Genomic DNA, 18,753 nt, shown 5'->3' with positions numbered 1-18,753 from the left:
AAACCATTCCCTCGAACGTGTGAGCTCTGTAAGGGATCTTGGGGTCCTTCTTGACTACAAATTATCCCTAGATAAACACATAGGCTTGATTATCAATAAAGCCTACCGTATGTTGGGTTTCATAACGCGTGTCACCAAACCTTTCAAAGACAAAACCACATATATTCACCTCTATAAGACGCTTGTGCAGTCTCAGTTGGAATACGCTAGTCCAATCTGGAATCCCTACTACGCTATATATGTCACAGAACTGGAGGCTGTACAAAAGAATTTTTTACGTATTTTAAATTGTCGCATGAACGGTGGTAGGGCTAAATACAACGAACTTTAAAAAAAATATAATTTACTTTCTTTGAGTACTAGGCGTAGTTTGATAGATTGTGTCATTATAAGAAAAATATGCGTACATGAATTAACTTGTTCAAATCTTCTCGAACTCATAAGATTCAATATTCCTGCCAGATCTCTACGCTCGCACAGAACCTTTAACCTTCCGACTCCCAGAACCAACATTGGGTTCCGTGAGCCTCTTCACAGGATGTGTTCTACTACTAATATCGATCTTTTTTCGCACTCCTCTACTGCTTTATTTAAGAATAGGTTAAAACAACTATTTGAGTAGTAAACCTTGTATCTTTCTTCTTATTTTGGCTACTAGTATACCTGTCGTTCTACCGATTTATAAACTTTGTATTGTCTACTTAAATATTTTGTTCTGCTGTCATGTCATGTTTTGTTTTGCTTTATATCCTTTTTTATCAGTGAAACTTTTTGTGGATATATCCAATGCTTTAATTTTATGTTTATATTTCTTTTCTGACTTCTACTTTTAGAGATGTATCTGTTTGTTTCCCAAATGAATAAATAAATAAGATCCTTGTGTAAACTTTCATTATTAATATACCATGCTGGACTATATATAGCCAATAACCAAATTATATCGTTTTTAATTAACACACCTACTGCTTGGATTTCCATTACCTCGTTTTTAAAATATTCATGCTGTTTAATATTTTCTTGATTTATGACGGAAATACGGATTACTCCAATTTACAGTTATATCGCATACAAAACAATACATACACATAGAAAGAAACAACATTACATGGACTTGCAATTGCCCTACTACGTACTGAAAGTCTTGAAGAGTTTCTTTGTACCTATGTGATATGTGCGACGGCGAAAGCCTAAGTTATTTTGCGATACCAAGGGCAAGAACCAGTCTGGTGCACAGTTCCCCGTTATCCAAGACGTTGCGCCCATGGAATGCTGCCTCCGACAATATAGACATATTTATATGTTCGCAGAGTAATTTCACAGTAGCGATATTGTGTATATTGTGTTTAATATTATATGCTTTATTATGTTTTGTTCTAATTTTCTCGCTGGTATCGTATTGGCATAGCGTATATTTCTGTAATAAACAAATAAACTCTTGCAGTATTGTTTGGATTAATACATTATAAGATAGCTATCCATTTTATTTGATATATGAGGCATATTTATGTCTTCACTGTCAAGAACAGCTTGTACGTCTTGTTGGTGTTTAATTTCTTGTTGGCGTCTTTGCGTCGGGTTGTCTCTCTTCCTAAAATATGGCGAGGGGCCGATGGCTGGAAATGCGTGATACTCGTGAACGGGTGATACTTGTGGGACTCGCCGTACTTGAATTCGTGTATGCGATGTTAGTTATTTCGACTATGTATTTGCATGTTGTTCCCACGAGAATGTAAGTGCGTGCTCCTATTTCACATCATGCCTCCTGCTGATAGAGAACAGATCTTTGTTTTTAATTTATTTTATTATATTTAATTACTTAAGATGTCATGTGGAATATGGTGTACTAGTTGCAGTTCCTTACAAACGTTGTGAAAAACAAAAAGCTTGGCGATTAAAAAGGGTGGCGGAGATTTTATTGCCAGTTCTTCCCTTCCGTTTTACGCCCTTGATTTGAAAACTGGCAGTAAATGTAAAATTACAAGCATTTTATATATATACATTATACATTTCTATATATATTACAATATACATTTCTGTTTTTGACGTTCATATGTGTACATTGTGTTTTTAAGAAGGTCTCAAGAATAACGAGAAATATTAATTTTATTGACCACTGTCAAAACATATGTATTTAATCAAATGTTCTAAACCTAAACCAAAAAATCTGTTAATATTTAGTTTATCATGTGATCTGATGGCTTTTACAGATAGTGAAAGATGAGCAATGGCGTCGTGCAATGGAGTACGTGTCAATGGTGTCAGAACTCAACTACATGTCTCAGATTGTCGTCATGCTCTATGAGGACCCTACCAAGGACCCTTGCTCTGAAGAGAGGTACAATTTTTTTAATTTATTTATTTTTAAACAAAATAAGCTTTACATTTATATCACATACAAAACTATACACAGAAAATGCACACTATTTGAAACTTTAATAGATTATAATATTGACAAAAGGAGTTACTATTTCTTCGAGAAGCAGACCTTTTGTCACTCAATGGAATTAAAAGCTTTTGTTAATCTATGCAGTTCATTATTTCCATACATTGTTATCTTGCCCTTTTCGATAGGTAAATTTACGCTGAAGGTACGAATAGTAACGGAGTTGTATTTTTATTATTTTAAATGTTTAGGCTCGATTGACCCTATCATATAAAAAATCCAATACAAAATGTTCATGGGCTTTGTAACTGTCAAACATTGGATGTTCACGATGATGCGGTAAACTATCCCCTCAAATTAAAGAACGTATTTAAAGAAGGCTTTCGAGTTCTCAAAATAATTACGCAAAATTCGCATAATGGCGTATTTAATATATAAAAAATGTAGAATAATGCCAGTAATAATAAAGGAATGACATATTTGCTGTCAAATATTTATGCGTGCGTTCAGACGCTTATTTCTTTTCTAGCAAACGGTTTCTAGTGTTTTTGTATAATGTGTAATATTTTTTTTAGTTATGCCTAAATAAATAAAATCATATAATCTGTATCACGATATTAATTTATTGTTAGGTGGTACGAAGTTCGTACGGTCAGCCACTTAATCAACTTATTCATATTTTTTTATAGATTCCACGTGGAATTACACTTCAGTCCGGGCGTGAATTGCTGCGTGCAAAAGAATCTACCGCCGGGACCCGGTTTTAGGCCACATTCGCGGAATCATTCCACGGCTAATAATGAAGTATGTTTTCGATATTATGAAGAATTTATTTTTATCGTCTGTTTCCTAATAAATATGCTATGCTATTTTGTTATTAACAGCTGAGCAATCTTGTTCTAGTTAAGTAAATCTTGAATCTGTACTAATTGACGTCCTTCCACGATTGAGAGTTCAAGGCAATTTTGGCACCACCGCTAGTTGAACCAGCTGTCTACTTCGACTTACGGTCCTTCAAAAAAAAAGAGCGTAAATATTTTTAAAAGGCCGGCAACGCATTCGTGAGCCCTCTGGCATTGAGAGTGTCCATGGTATCACTTAACATCAGGTGAGCCTCCTGCCCGTTTGCTCCCTGTTCTATAAAACAAAATATTTTATTCTACATTTGTCACAAAGCTTATAAAAAATTCCTAAAGATAATTTAAAAAATTTCAGCAATTGTCACCCGATTCGGTTAAATGTATCGAAGAAGAAGTGGAAGACGATGAGATGGCGAGCCAGGAGACATTACAGCCTGTAAGTTTTATTTTTTAAAGGCTTGGATATCATGAATATATCAGACTGCCAATTCGGGTAAACCATGATACGGGTGGATACTGGTAATACGGGTGGTGTCCGATGGTGAAATCTTCGGTAAGCTTTAAATTTATCCCCTTTACCAGGGCCTGTCCATTAATCATTTTAAATAAAAGAAAACACTTTTTTTAACGGATTGAAGCTTATGTATTATTTATTTTACATAAAAAAAATTCCGACGCGTCGCGTGCTTTACAGCGTGCGTGGTCACCAAATTTAAAGCTTACCGAAGATTTCACCATCGGACACCACCCGATACTGGTAGTATCCACCCGTATCACCTCGACGTCTGTCGTTCCACAACGGAGCGTTTTTTAAGGTAGTTTCTGCCGCGCATCACCACTATGTAGGACCAGCTGCAAACTGAAGTATTTATGAAACAATTCGAATTAGGGTACTTTAACAATAACGCGTATCAATTCTTAAAACGCCGCACTAGAGCCCTCTGGCATTGAGAGTATCCATGGGTACAGGTAGATTTTTTATAAAACATTTTACAATTTCAGGATGTGATTGACGAATTGGACAACACATTCTCGGGGACGAAGTGTTCAAAATCAAAATTGAGACCCTCTGACCCAATACCTATCTGGTAATATTTTTTTTATACTCAAATCTTTACTCGTATTTACAATTTTGCTATCTATAGAATAATAATAATTAAAAATGTATAATTAGCAAACTAAAATAAAAAAAGAAGTTTAAAAAGATTTTGAATTAATTATTAATTATTGTAGGTTCTATTCCAGGCTATTTTCTTTCCATTTCTTTCTTTTTCTTGCTATTTTCTTACTATTTTATTCCATATTCTTTCTACTTTCTTTCTATGTTATTTCTATTTTCATTCTTTTTTCTTACTATTTTATTCCATTTTCTTTCTATGTTCATTCTATTTTATTCCATTTTCTTTCTATTTTCTTACTATTTTCTTTCTACTTTCTTTCTATGTTCTTTCTATTTTCATTCTTTTTTCTTACTATTTTATTCCATTTTCTTTCTATGTTCTTTCTATTTTCATTCTATTTTCATTCTATTTTCTTACTATTTTATTCCATTTTCTTTCTATGTTCATTCTATTTTATTCCATTTTCTTTCTATTTTCTTTGTATGCGCATTTAACAAGCGCTCGAACGGTGGAAGAAAACATCGCGAGGAAACCGGCTCCAGTCCAGGCTCCGATCCAAAAAGTCGACGGCGTGTCAGGCAGATCACCTGTGCCTATTATATTTACAAATGATAGTGGAACAGATATATAAATCTGAGGCCTAAATCTAAAAGGTTGTGGCGCCACTGATTTACTTTAGAGAACGATAACGAGCGTTATTCTTAAATATACTTTTTATAGAATTTTGTCAGTTTAAAATTATTTATTAATCTCAGTTAGGGTGGAGTGTAATCGGATTAAGGGAAACTGCTACCGCGCCTCAGTCCATTTGCTAACTAAATAATAATAATAAAAATGTAGAAATAGCAAACAAAAAAAATTGATGTTACTCTATAAAGATTTTGAAACCTGTATATAGAATTAATAATTTACTTTTAGAAGTGACGCGACGAATCTTATCCCTGAGATCGTAGGGTCGATCCCATGCCGTGCACCAATGGGCTTTCTTTCTGTTTATTACTATTTTCTTTCTTTTTCTTACAATTTTCGTTCCATTTTCTTACTATTTTCTTTCTATTTTCCTTGTATGCGTATTTAATTGTTACTGTGCCTCCATTCCATAGCGAGCAGATGGGGCTCTTGGTATTTAGTTAACATTGTATTTTTTTTTGCTTTTGCATTGGGGATTTGTGGTGTGTACTAGGACCTTTTTCTGTAAATTTATTTCTATTATGTAGAGACAAATTATGTTGAAAAAGATAAGTATAATATGCAGGATCTGATTCAGTTGGAAATGTGTTTCGTTTATATATCTATCAAAATTCATATATGTATTTTAAAATTTATAATTAAGCCATTGTATTTTATTAAGAGTTCTAGTAGTTTGAGCGTAAGACTCTTATTCCAAAACACCGGAAGTACAACAATAGTCGTTATATGTGCGCATTAAACACTCGCTTGTACGGAAGAAAACATCGCAAGGGATTCGGTATTAGATCCAAAAGGTCGATGTGTGTCATTAAAAAAAATCTCGTTGTCTCGCTAAAACTCGAGAAGTTCTATTGTGGAAGTTCAAGGAAGGCTTAATCGGTGGTTACAATAAAAACTGCTGGAAATTGAATACTTGATGTCTTTTGTCGTATTAGAAATAAAAAATGTCATATATATACTTTGGTCTGTTTTAAAAATGGTGTATTATGTTTCGACACAAATATGTTTGCTGATAGAATTTTCTCCGGGTCATCTAGTTAAGTATAAAAAACGAAAGTGACAATGTGAACATTTTAGAAAAAATAATTTGCCAAGTTATATTACTTATTAGTTACCTAAATAAGTACCTTTATAATAATACCTTTTAGCAACCTACACTATACAGTGAGTGGTCACGAAGCATCATCTCTAGCAGCGCGCCTCAACGAAGAGCTGCGCTCGCGCAGTCATACACATCCTGATGATAGGGAACATGCGCAGGTGCGTATAAATGTGTATTTAATAAGAATGCTTACCCTTTTTCGGATTTGAATAATAATATTATCGTTTTCAACGATTTTTTTAAATTGCAAGACAACAACAAGTCCTTTGGTTATATTAATATTAATTAGTTGCAATAATCTCAGAAATATTTCTACGTTTTTGCTACGATTAAAAATTAATATTTTCTAGGCTTAAACGACGCCAGTAGAATAGTTTCTTAACAAATTAAATATACTAACACAAAGTTGAAATCTTTGAACATTTTCGTTTGGATTTGTTATAACATGAAAAATTGTTATAGAGCGAAGAGAAAGAGACTAAAGAGGGCGAAGAGCCACAGCCGCGTGCGCGCAGCTACGACCAACAAAAACAACACGATAATGGTAACACTGCGGACACAATTACTCGCAACACCGAATCCAATTCAATGCAACCCTTCTATATGACTATAAAGTATTTTAGCTTTATGACTGTTTGTATGTCTTTAATGGGATAGATTGCGACGTATATCCATATCGTTCTTATCAAAATTACACAGATTTATTAATAATCTGTGTATAATCGAGAGTTGGGCAATAATTAAAATGCATAGATATAAATTGTCTATTTGACAAGATTTCAAAAATCATTGACATAAGAACCTATAATTCTTTTTGAATTCGGTTAAATTGAAATTAATAATTTCAAGAACCCGCCAAAACGCTTCATTAAGCAAGATGGCGTCGACCCGTCGTCCCTATGACATAAACGCATAAACAAACGTCAAGTTTGTACGTGTTAATTGTCATTACTAAATTTTACACATATGTTCCACTTCGATCAAACACAGTCTTCGATGAAAATAAACTCTAAGAAAGTATTAGGATTTATCCCAAGACATATTATTTACTATTCCATCGTCAGTTCGACTAATATGTGACCTTTTTTTTAAATAAAAGAATTTACAAAAAAACAATTCAGTCCTTAATTGACGAGAATGCATAACCAATAAAAAATTCAAAAAAGGAACGTAAGAAGTTAATTAGGAAAAACAAGCTAAAGAATTACATACTATTGATAAAATAACGCGTGAAAAAATAAAAATAAACGCGTACGTGACTTACTTTTACTCGACACGGCTTTCATTTATTCATATAGGTAACACAATGTACACTTATGAACGTCAAAAAATGAAATGTGTATGAATCGCTTCTCATTCTACATTAACTGCCAGTTCTCAAATGAAGGGCGTAGAACGGAAGAGAAGAACCGGCAATAAACTCTCCGCTACTCTTTAATACAGATTACTCTCCGTTTTCTTTTTTCATACTGTCAGTCTGGTATATCAAAAGATGTTGGAGTTTGCCTTGGACCAATTGAAGATATGGTCTGAAATTGGCGAGATTATAATTTTGAAAGACACAGAAGAGCATAGCTCAAGGCCTAAGATATTTTATATAAGGGCCACGGTTTTGGATTCGGTGTTTATCGACTAACTCAAGTGTGGTAACTATGGCCCAGTAGTGACAAGTCGACTTAGGAGCAGTCCGATTAGATGTTTTTTTACTAATAAACACTATTTAGTCTAGTAGGCTAAATTTAAATCTCAGTTTAGCATCACTGATGATTTTTGTTGAATTGAAACTAGTTGTATACAGGTAAGTATATTTACAATATATCATGTAGTATATAATCTATATATGTTCGCTATGGAAGATTTTATTTACAACATATAGTATAATTGAGTTTGTTTTCGGTCCGGTTCTAATTCTATGGAAACAAATATGTGCCCTGTGTTATGTCAAAATAAAAACCGGCAACGCACTCGCGAGACCTTTGGCATTTAGAGTATCCGTGGGCGGTGGTATCACTGAACATCAGGTGAGCCTCCTGCCCGTTTGCCCTCTGTTCGATAAAAAGAAAACAGTTCACGGACAAATTACTTCTAAATAGAACTTCATCAGTCCTGGCGATGGCTTGCATGTCATGTAGATTCTTTCACACCATTCCTTTTGTATGGCTTACTTGAAGTCCATAGAATTAAGAAATAATTGTCTACTAATAGAGCTCGTTATCGTTTGATGTTTGTAATTTTTGTGGAAGTAGAAAGTTGGCTCCGGCGTTACGGCCCTTAGCTAGCTCACTCTGGCCGGCGATCTTGTGTGTTGCGTTGCCTCGGAGGCGCGTGAATACGAGTGTTTGACTGACAGCATGATCTTTTATTAATGCACTAATCTCTAAATGTTTAATATGCCGAATGCGCTATTGACGATGTACACGTCACGTCTTTACTGATCAGTGATCGTCTCTTGTCTCTGTATAGAAAAGAAATATATAAAGGTTGGAATATAAATAGAGGGTTTTTATCTTTAATGAAATGCAAACTTGAAACTAGTCGCTTTGTTAGTTCTGCGTCGACGTCCGTCAACACAGGAGTAGTATTGCGATGTACGGTACAAGTTTGCCGGTCAATCGCTCGTTGCCACCGCGTCGGGCTACAGTTCTATCGTACCACTGCCACGCTTACGAGCACCTCTATTCTATGTATTATTATGTAGTTTATTTATTTATTCGCCCGTGAATTTATTGTTGTTTTGACATCCCATTTAATATTAACCAAAGGTTTTTCTCACAGAAACTGTCGTCAAAACGGCAATTGATTCGCGGCATATCTATACAATACACTAATGTATTCTATATCACTCCCCTAACCCGCTCGCATATCATATAACCGCTCGTGCCCCGTCGCGTAACGTAGCCCCCGTCGTCCCCATACTGAGAGTGAGTCCCCCTCATTGCCCCCCTTCCCCCCCTTTCGGGCGCGTGGGGACGGGGCGCGTGGCCTCGTGGCCGGACTGTAGCGTGCGCGGCGCAGGGCGGCGTCAGCGGCACAGCATCGCCGGCCAGATGAGCTACCTCAAGATGTTGGGGCTGGCTAGAGGCAAGTTGGGAGGCGCCGCGGGACTCTTCAGTACCGCTGTCATATCGGGCTCCAGTTCAGCGCCTAATCTCCGCGTTATGATACCCTCAACTACGAGTAATAGTGAGTATTTTTGACAATACTTTGAGTTTTGACAATACAAGCGCATGTATAGAAAAGGCCAGCATTCAAGCCTTTGAAATAGTCCAAACGTACGAAAACAAGAAATTACGGCGAGGAAGACTTTTTTGTGTTGAACAAAACTTCAAAACTGTTATTATTTTGAATACATAATTTCCAAGTAAATACTATATTTATCTATTTATTCATTTATACTTCGACGCAAGAAATACATCACATAATTAAATAATAAGTAGGGCTATTGACGGCCTTATCGCTTTCAAGCGATGTCAACCACTTTAAGGATAATATAAAATTAAATAAGGTAAGCGCAAGAAGTGCAAAACTACATAAGATATACAATTACTTAGACATAAAGTATGGAATAAAACAAAGCAATGAAAAATGACAGCAGTGTTCAACGTACGACTCTTATCCCTGAGGACGTTCTATGTGCGCATTTATCATTCACTCGAACGTTTGAAGGAAAACATCGTGAGGAAACCGGCTTGCCTTAAGGCTGATCACCTATTTGCCTATTAGATTAACAAATGTTCATGAAACAGGTATCTGTTTTCTGTATAGAAAGGCCCAGACCTAAAAATATGTAGCGCTATTGATTTATTCATTTTTTAATAATAACACGATATTTTCAGTTAGTACAAAAGTTATGAATACGATGTGTATATGTACTATATTGAGTTTTTTTATATAGCGGCATTGGAGGGTTTCGGAGGTGTTCCAGCTATTCGCCCTTTGGAAACACTCCACAATGCGTTGTCACTGCGACAATTGGATGATTTCCTTGAGAGACTCAGCGCAGCTCCGGTTCAGCCATTGACAAAACCGCCTGTTAAGCATTCGCCTACAAATAGTACGTATTTAATTTATATTGCTTAAAAATACACTTTATAGTTTCAAAAAATGGAAATGGGATTATACCTTGGTGTGCATAGAACCTTCATCTAAGTTAAGTTAACCTAAAAAACGGAACTCTTATCACAAATTGATTTAACTTTAAAAAAATCACTGGAAGCCTTCAAACAAATTTTGGTGGTCTTCCATATAAATAACCATATCATATACATGCAGTTTAAGTAATGAAATAAGTTTTTCTGAAGTTAAACAATTTTAATATTAAATAGTTCAACTTAGATTAGTTTAAGTTATCGCTTCTGTCGGGCGCACACATTTTTTGTACAAGGGTCGTGATGTCATGATCGTTCCATTTTTCTAATAGCCTAGGTTTTAGTAGATTCAGCTAAAAGCCTTTCACGATTTACTAGCTGTGACCGCGGTTTCTTCTACATACTCGATATACAACAATGGTTCAAATTGTCGTACATATACAATAAAGAGTGTAGATTTCGTGACGAAAATTTCTCTTATACTAATATAGGTGTAGGTTGGAGTGGTCCATCTTCATTGATGTCATCGTCAGGAGAACTACCCAGTGCCTTGTCATCAGCCGGCCCCTCATCACCCAACTCCAACTACGGCGGAACCGAAAATAAGAACAACGAAAGGTACGTCGTATTCCACAGATTTGTAGGATACAGATGGAGTGAAGATGCCCGAGTATTTATTTTTGAGTTTAAGCAAAATAGATCTATAAATAATATGAAGGCATTTTTACTTTCAATTACATTTAACATTATAGATATAGACCTATCACTCTTCTTCGATTAAGTATGTCTTCCGAAATTATCTAAATAATAATTATTATTCCCAATCTTTATTTGCAAAGATTTTATTATTTTGTATTCTACATACAGTTTAGTTTTTAGATTTGTTATAAAAATTTAATTTTTCTTGTTATCCTAACTTCCTTCAGTACCATTAATTGTTACCATTTAAATCATGGGCACTTCTCCAGCTTTTTCCAAATATCCATGGCTTTCTTGCTCTATTCGCTTCCTGCTAATGCTTCTATTCCGTTTATCCACCTCAGGGCCGCCCTCTTCTCCTTCTCCTTGGTCTTTTAGTTGTCTTTAAAATCTAAATAATGTACTAAATTTGATAATTTTATGTTAACTAAATATATTTCGGGAAACCTATTTAAGATAATCACTTCTTGTGTCATTAAATCTGCTAATATGCTTATTTTTGTTGTACATACACGACCTGAGTCGTTTGTTTTCGCATTTTGCACATTGTGGGAGTTTAATGTGCTAACACCGCTTACGTACCATGATCTTATTTTAAAAAAGCCGTTATAGTTTATTACAAAAACAGTTCTGTCCTATGAACAAATACATCAAAATTTGTATTATATGCCATGTTATTAAATTATTAAGTAAACGTTCTAGGTAGCATTTAAATTGAGATTTTGTTAATTACAAACAAAAATTATAAATTTTTCGTCTTAATAATATTAGTAGGTACCGGCAAAAATCTTGAACAAATGTCCTTGCCTTGCCAGAAGCGATTTTAAGGTATCACTGGGACAGCGACGTGTCGATCGCGTGATTGGTAAATCACTTGACGTTTGTGTCCCGCGCTGTGTGCGATGCGCAAACTTTCCCCCACTTCCTTGTTTAATGCTCATGAAGTTTGCCGGTATCTGTATGAAAAACAGTGAAACCACCAGTTAAAAAATTAGATTATTATATAACTTTGGTGATTTTAGATGTTTTTAATGTTTTTTTAAATTGATTTGAGGCATTTCTTGCACTTTACCCTTAGTATTTAATTGTAGTTTTTTCCGTACTGTGGTTGTTAGCGATAAGGCTGCTCTCATTTATGTTATTTGTTTGTAATTTAATGTAACGAAATTGTAATAAAATTAAAATAAAAGGAGCGCTTGTAGATAGAACATATCATTTCACACATGACTATAATGAAAGTATGAATCTTAATTCAAGAATTGAGACAGATGTTTAAAATCATTATAAGATCATGGTACGACAGCAGAACAGTTCCCGTTCGTTTGGGAAATGCATTTTAACATTCCAGTAGCAATTGGAGTAAAAATGTGCCAAACAAGCTCCCCCAGTGGGACGGCGAGGCGGCGACATTGTGCGAGCTGCGGCCCTACGCTCTCGGGGAACTCCTCCCAGGTATCACTTCCGCACACGATACACTCATACACATAAAATGCCTTGAGGCTATTCGTAAACACGTTGATAACGCAATTTTTATGATTAATTGTAATGCGACATTATTGTCCCCAGTGGCTATTTGAGCTTTTTTCTAAGTGGTGGACACGACACACGACACACGACCCACTTGGACAGTGTACACTGTAAATTAATTCAAGTTTTCTGTCTGAATAAAATACTGTCTGCTTTAAGTTATGTCAATAAAACATTGAAACACACATAAAAGAACTGAAAAGTATAGCCGAAAAAAATATTTTTATAAACAGCAAAATCTTCATTTAAATATATTTCTATCAGCATGCTTATTCTATGTTTCGACACGGAATATCAGCGCAGCACAAAATCGTCGCTTCTCGATTATTTAATAAGTTGCACGTGCACGAAATCATGAAGCATGGGATTCAGTTTTGCATGGTTTAATCTAAATATAGTTAAAAAATTAATGTATGAAAGTTATAAACTGAATCGCTTAATATTTAAATATAATTGCATAGAACTTATTTTTTATAGAATATATGTGTTAAATACAGTTAGATTCTAGCTATTGTCTCTGATGTATTTCAAGACGGTATTTTTTGACCGCACTACTGACCGCAGTGGTACTGCGATATACGAGTTTAATTCGTTCCGTATCTTGCTCGTACCTCAAAGCAATTCTCCCCATTGAAATTAATTGAAATGCCATCAATCCGTTCGCTGGATCCAAAACGTCATTTTTGTTAAGTTGTAAGTAAGTATGTAGGAAGAAGAAAATGATTTCACGCTTTAATTAAATAGATGATTCCTTCGGACCCATGGCTCTAAAGATAAATGTGATAATCTTTTGTCAATGTACAAAATGCAAAAAACGCGAACCTAACTTTTCAAAAATGTTTTGAAAACGAGGGAAACAAGCTAAACAGACTGAGGTCTAGTGGTAGAAACTGTTAGTGCAGTGTTTAGTGTGCGATTCCTTGTATCTCAAATCTTGCGAAACTCTTATGTCGAAACAGTCGTATATTAGGGCACTCTTATATCGAGGTATCACTGTATTTGTACAACATAATGCAACCGGCAACGTACGGTCCTCTGACTTCTACCTCATTTGCCTAAATATAAAACTGTTTGCGTGAATTGTTCCTTGTTATTTTTTGCGAAGAGATGGACATATATTTTTCGAATAAAGGCCTTATTTTACAATGGACATATAAATGGTTTGTATTTAAATATAGGCCCTAACAACAGTTTTAAGTTTACAGAGTTTCCCATTTGAACAATGGATTTCCATTGTCCAGCATTGTACCTAGCTAAAATAGTATAGCATACGCTATACTTTCATTCAGAATAGTTTTGATTTTGAAATACAGCGATACGGTCTTTCATGAGTTACATAAAGTATGAAGTGTAAATTTGTATGAAACATATTAGCGCTGTTGGATGTTTCGTACGCAAAGACAGCGTAAGTACTTGTCAAATTCTTAGGATGAGTTTGGGTGATTATATTTTACTGAAAGTGGGTTTTAACTACTCGTAAAGACGCTAATTATAGATAGCACATGTTTATTGAGTTATGTATAATCCCTGTAACCGGTATTATGGCATAGGGTTTATTTAGATTCCTCTGAAGATCATGAAGTCACGTCGCTGTCCTCGCGATGATTTGCCTTCACTGTACTAAATAAGTGTTTATCCTATTTATATTTTAAAATGATAGATAAAGATATTAATGTAATAAACTCAAAAACTACTCAAGTGTTTGTAAAAATAGATATTTTGATAACGGAACGCTTAGGTTATTTTTAATTGTCTGAAATATCAGATATCTACGAAGAATTGGCCGGTAGTAGTGTATATATAAAAAGACCTACTACAGCCAGAATTCGAATGCTCTAGATAATATTACACTTTCTCTATTTTTTTTGTTAGTAGTTCAAGTCTGGTACAAAAGAAGTATCTGGAACAGACTATCCGTCTCTCTTATAGTGTTGTAGAGTTTTGAGGACGATCAGTCTTTGCCTTCTGTGTTACCAACTACGATCGGTTTCTTCGAAGTTCTCATCGCCTCTGTCCATTAGTATTTTTTTTTAATTTGGCGTAAATATTAAATAATTCGTATGCGGAGTTGGGTCACGATTAGTATTAGTGCGCTTCGCACACTTTATCAGGGGTATCCAGCTTAACGTGGTATTCAAACTTAAATGAAAATGTGTTTTCGTCATGTAATCCTTTGTATAATAATTATATGATTGGCGAAATGTACGCTCTATGGGACATAGGGGTTAAGATTGGTAATAAGTTTATAATAATACAAATAATTTTAATCCGGTTAAAAAATTGTTATCTTTCAATATGTAAAAGACAATACTAAGATTGGTAATTTTAACAATTTTATTATGTTATAGGTTCTTCTATTAGCGGCGATGTGACGCCCGTTTCTGCGAGTTCAGAACTCGAGTTCAATAGTAACGAGGCCACTGCCGGATCGCTCACCGATCACGATATTATGGTGGGTAAATGACCTGTGGTACCAGATTAGCCAGAGACATAGACCACTGTTCTATACATATTTTTATTTGCTACGATGTCTTGTCAATCTAATAATTATATCTAATCCACAATGTCTTAACTATAAGTTTCTAGTACTACACCGTTAAACCGATTCTGATAAATAATTAATGGCGAAAACGGAATCCATTTTTTTTACTTCATGTTAATTTTAAAAATTAATAGGTGGGATTACCTCTAGTTATGAAAATAATAAACAATGGGACATTAGTAGAATTAGTGTGACCTTTTATGACGCCGGTCAATGGCTTAATCTTGGTTACTATAAACTCGTATTATTTTACCGCATTGTTCGTCATTATTAGACGTTAGGACTTAAACATGCTCGGTTATTGGGTAATTTCTTTATATTCTTCAGATAGGAGTGAAATATATTTACCAGAAATAATTTCATTGATGGAAAAATTAATTTTAACTCTTAATAATATAAGTGTAAAAGTATAAAAAAAATCACTAGTGTAGAAGTGTTTGGCAAAGTTAAAAAAAATATTTCATTAGACTTATTTTATTCAAATATGTTTCGTTCCCAGAGTGCAGAGGGTGAAGATGACGAAGAGACACTATCAGCGGATCCATGTAGTTCACCTGTAAAGATAATACGTAATGATTTGAGCCCAATATGCACAAGGAACACCCTCAAACCGACAAAAACTAACTTAGTGTCATATAATCTCACCCCTCAACAGACAGAAGCCTTCTTCAAAGATCTTCCCTGCAGCAGCAAAAACTTCAACAAAGACGAAACAAAGAAATGTTCAAAGGAACGGTTGAAGTTCTACAAAAACTTAGATTCACTCAATATACAAAGAGATTTAGGAAAATTAGAAAGCGAAGTTAGCACCAATAGAAGATATAGTGACAGTAGCGCCCAAAAGAGTACAGCTGTAACCGGAAGTAGATTCACTACAACGCTTGTGTCTGAAGACTGTTTGAGAGCTAGCGCTTCTGGTGAGAGCAAATCAAATAATAACATAGCCAATACGGTACACAAACCTATCCTAATGCCATTAGTGACTAAAGCTAAGAATGTTAATGTTAAACCCGGTTTTAACTTATGTAATAATTAGATATTTTATTTATCATGTACTAATATTGTTATGCACAAACTGACATGAATGTTAATAGAGGCTATAAATTTTCAGATAGTGAACAACTTGCCGATTGAATGGATATAAATAATATGCAGGCTACATTGTTACCCCTTCACTGGCTATTTGTAGGTTCTAGATAATTAGTGATATTTACAAAATAGTTTCTAATAAGTTGTATTATTTAATATACAATGCTTCAGTTCAATGAGAATTCAAATTTGGTTTTATTTAGTCTCCGCTTCTGGTTTAGAAAAAACATTAGTTACATTTAAGTTTTAAAATATCAAAAGTAGGATAATGAAAGTAGATCTTTAATACATTGAGTAGGTAGTACTTACTATGTCTATCTAGGCAGTACTTCAATATGAAGAATTTATTCTTAACACTGTTTAAACTCTTGTTAAGAATAAATACTTCACTGACTGTGATGATAGTCACATCCAATCAAATATAGATTGGATTTATGTGGGAGAAATGTTTACCACTGTCTTGACTCTGAAATTTACCCATTAATTGTAAATAATGATAGGAAAACAACAATTTATTAAAAATACCCTTTTATTTAATAAAATTTAAAGCTCACAACATAATGTACCTAACTTAACTTAAAATATGGTTATGACCAGACTTACATCACATAAAAAGCTAGCAGCGAAATGCGGGCATAGTACATTGTATTACTGCAATTTAATGGTTTTTGGTGCCATGTGCATCATACCAAGAAGGGTGTTGAAAATACCCCTGTGCTGGATACCTGGCCAGAGCAAAACCACCACTGAGAATATATAAAGCAGAAAAACATTGTTGATTGATGCTGCCATCCATGCTAGAGTGCATAACATGCTGATTGATATTATATAGTACTGAAAATAAAAAGATAACAAGTATATAAAAAAGATTTCTGAAACTTGTATATAATAATTGAATTCTTACCATAAAGGGGCTGTTTTCCCTTAGGGAATAAAATTGGCACAGCTGACGAAGAGTTTTATTATAAGAACTCACAACACTTCTGCAAACTTCGTCAAACACCTTCTCATGCTGACCAGTCCATGAGCTAGGACTGCAGATTGAGTTAAATATAATTGGTACAATAAAATCTAAGAAATTGAAAAATAGGCCAATTATGGCAAACGTCGCCAAGCTATTGAGATCCATTAACCAGATAATAAAATAAAGAACCGATACAGTTGCAACTATAGCGCACGGATGCCACTGCTGTTCCCAGAGAAATATGGATTTTATAGGCAGAACTGCCATACGCCATCCTTCAAGCAATTTTTTCAAGTTCTTTATTTGTATTTCCTAGAAAAAAAGATAATATAATTCTCATTTACCGCCGGTCAAGCAGAATCTTCTAAAAAGTTGGTTAAATACCTGGTTTCCTTCAGACATAGTTATTTTTATAGGTTTGACTGTACCTATGGCAATAGTTTAATATTTGAATCTTCAAATATTGGTTTACCACTTCGTAACTCCCTACTTAACCTGACCGCCTTGGGTTCTTGACCGTTTTCTTTTGTTAAAAATTTCAAACAAAAAATCGATGCTCCGTCACTTATGCGTACATTTTCTTTCCACCCCTGACATATGTCAAAATTGTAGTCATAGATTATATATATAATTCATAGATAGTACCCAAATATATTGGTCACATTAACACAGGTCTAAAATATTTTGTTACGACTGAATAAATTTTTTTTATACGCAAAAAGAGATGGCTCGAAGACATTGATAATAAGGATAATGCAGTAATGTGTTTTCAAATAATAAACCTACATTATTAGCATTTCTTGTTATTTGGAGTTTCTTCAATGATTCTATTTTGGTCAATTTGGTATATCGTGATAAAAAAAGACAGGCCATAAAATTATTTTTTTATTGGAAAGACTTTAAATAGAATTTATATAAAACATAAAAAAAGTATAAAAAATTATGATAGGTATTTTGAAAAAGTAAAATATAAAATCTATATAAAATAATCTCATAACTTAAGTACTAAGCAATTCAATCAGAAACATATCTAAATATTTTAAAATAATTTATACAAGAAGTATAGAGGTTTAGGAAGTTACTCTTTTAAAATACCTTTTCGCAGGGGTCTTTGCCTTTTCATGAGTTAATGTCTGAAAAATAAAAGATAAAGTAGTTGATATTACAGAACAATAAAGCTGTAGCTAGGAGGTAAACAAAACTATACTCATAATAATTTAATCTATTTATATGCTAATACAAGTCTTTTGGTTTTATAATATATGAAATATTCATTGGATTACTTACAATGACACACTCTTCATCTGTAAATAGGTAATGCCTGGAAGTTTTCTCTCCTGTCTCTGGTATCACAGATTCAGTTATCAACTCACTCTCATTCTGCATTTTTGTTATACTCTGTAAACATAAACAGTAATTACAATTTAAAATCAATTCACTGCTAAGCACAATATAAGGCATTTTTAAATATATTAGCTCTGGCTATTATTAGGAAAAATTATCATTATTTTATGAAGTGTTTCCGTTATGTATATTTTTTGGGTGAATTTTTCTTGCCTATATATAGCAATATATTTACCTTAGTAGTATAAAGTATTTCACTTTTCCATTAATATATATATATATATATATCCAGGATTCAGTTAGTCTAATTTTATGTAAAGTTTACCTTAATAACAGTTTTACTA

General features: G+C 34.1%; 2 protein-coding genes across 14 annotated transcripts in view; one reads left to right on the top strand and one right to left on the bottom strand.

Annotated features, from left to right (window-relative positions):
• The window catches only part of LOC123717343 (inositol hexakisphosphate and diphosphoinositol-pentakisphosphate kinase), a 38,232-nt gene extending 21,949 nt beyond the window's left edge, over positions 1-16,283 (top strand). For 5 of the 13 annotated variants that reach the window (XM_045673309.1, XM_045673333.1, XM_045673325.1 and 2 more), the window contains 12 exons: positions 2,208-2,335; positions 3,073-3,187; positions 3,599-3,679; positions 4,246-4,331; positions 6,203-6,314; positions 6,619-6,700; positions 9,055-9,339; positions 10,052-10,210; positions 10,736-10,862; positions 12,292-12,395; positions 14,819-14,922; positions 15,512-16,258. In XM_045673309.1, the coding sequence (XP_045529265.1) occupies positions 2,208-2,335; positions 3,073-3,187; positions 3,599-3,679; positions 4,246-4,331; positions 6,203-6,314; positions 6,619-6,700; positions 9,055-9,339; positions 10,052-10,210; positions 10,736-10,862; positions 12,292-12,395; positions 14,819-14,922; positions 15,512-16,048 (1,920 nt within the window). In that variant the 3' untranslated portion in view covers positions 16,049-16,258. Of the gene's footprint in view, positions 1-2,207; positions 2,336-3,072; positions 3,188-3,598; positions 3,680-4,245; positions 4,332-6,202; positions 6,315-6,618; positions 6,701-8,402; positions 9,340-10,051; positions 10,211-10,735; positions 10,863-12,291; positions 12,396-14,818; positions 14,923-15,511 lie in introns of those variants that run through there. The other 8 variants (XM_045673359.1, XM_045673349.1, XM_045673341.1 and 5 more) reach the window with 7 other exon arrangements.
• A 329-nt stretch (positions 16,284-16,612) lies between these two features.
• LOC123720109 (ADP-ribosylation factor-like protein 6-interacting protein 1) lies at positions 16,613-17,652 on the bottom strand. Its single transcript, XM_045676604.1, has 3 exons — positions 17,450-17,652; positions 17,006-17,377; positions 16,613-16,935 (listed from the first exon to the last, which is right to left on the bottom strand). The coding sequence occupies exons 1-3, from the start codon at positions 17,465-17,467 to the stop codon at positions 16,750-16,752; spliced, it is 576 nt and encodes a 191-aa protein (XP_045532560.1). The 5' UTR covers positions 17,468-17,652; the 3' UTR covers positions 16,613-16,749.
• Between the last annotated feature and the right edge of the window lie 1,101 nt (positions 17,653-18,753).

This window comes from Pieris brassicae, chromosome 2 (genome assembly GCF_905147105.1).
Source record: "Pieris brassicae chromosome 2, ilPieBrab1.1, whole genome shotgun sequence".
Lineage (NCBI taxonomy): Eukaryota > Metazoa > Arthropoda > Insecta > Lepidoptera > Pieridae > Pieris > Pieris brassicae.
Note: the sequence above shows the minus strand (reverse complement) of the source record. Positions and strands in the feature narration are given on the sequence as shown.

Bases quoted from the DNA above. Each gene is read 5' to 3' on its own strand.
- LOC123720109 (XM_045676604.1), bottom strand. The intron at 16,936-17,005 runs GTAAGAATTCAA...TTTTATTTTCAG, and splicing joins GGGAAAACAGCCCCTTTATG to TACTATATAATATCAATCAG.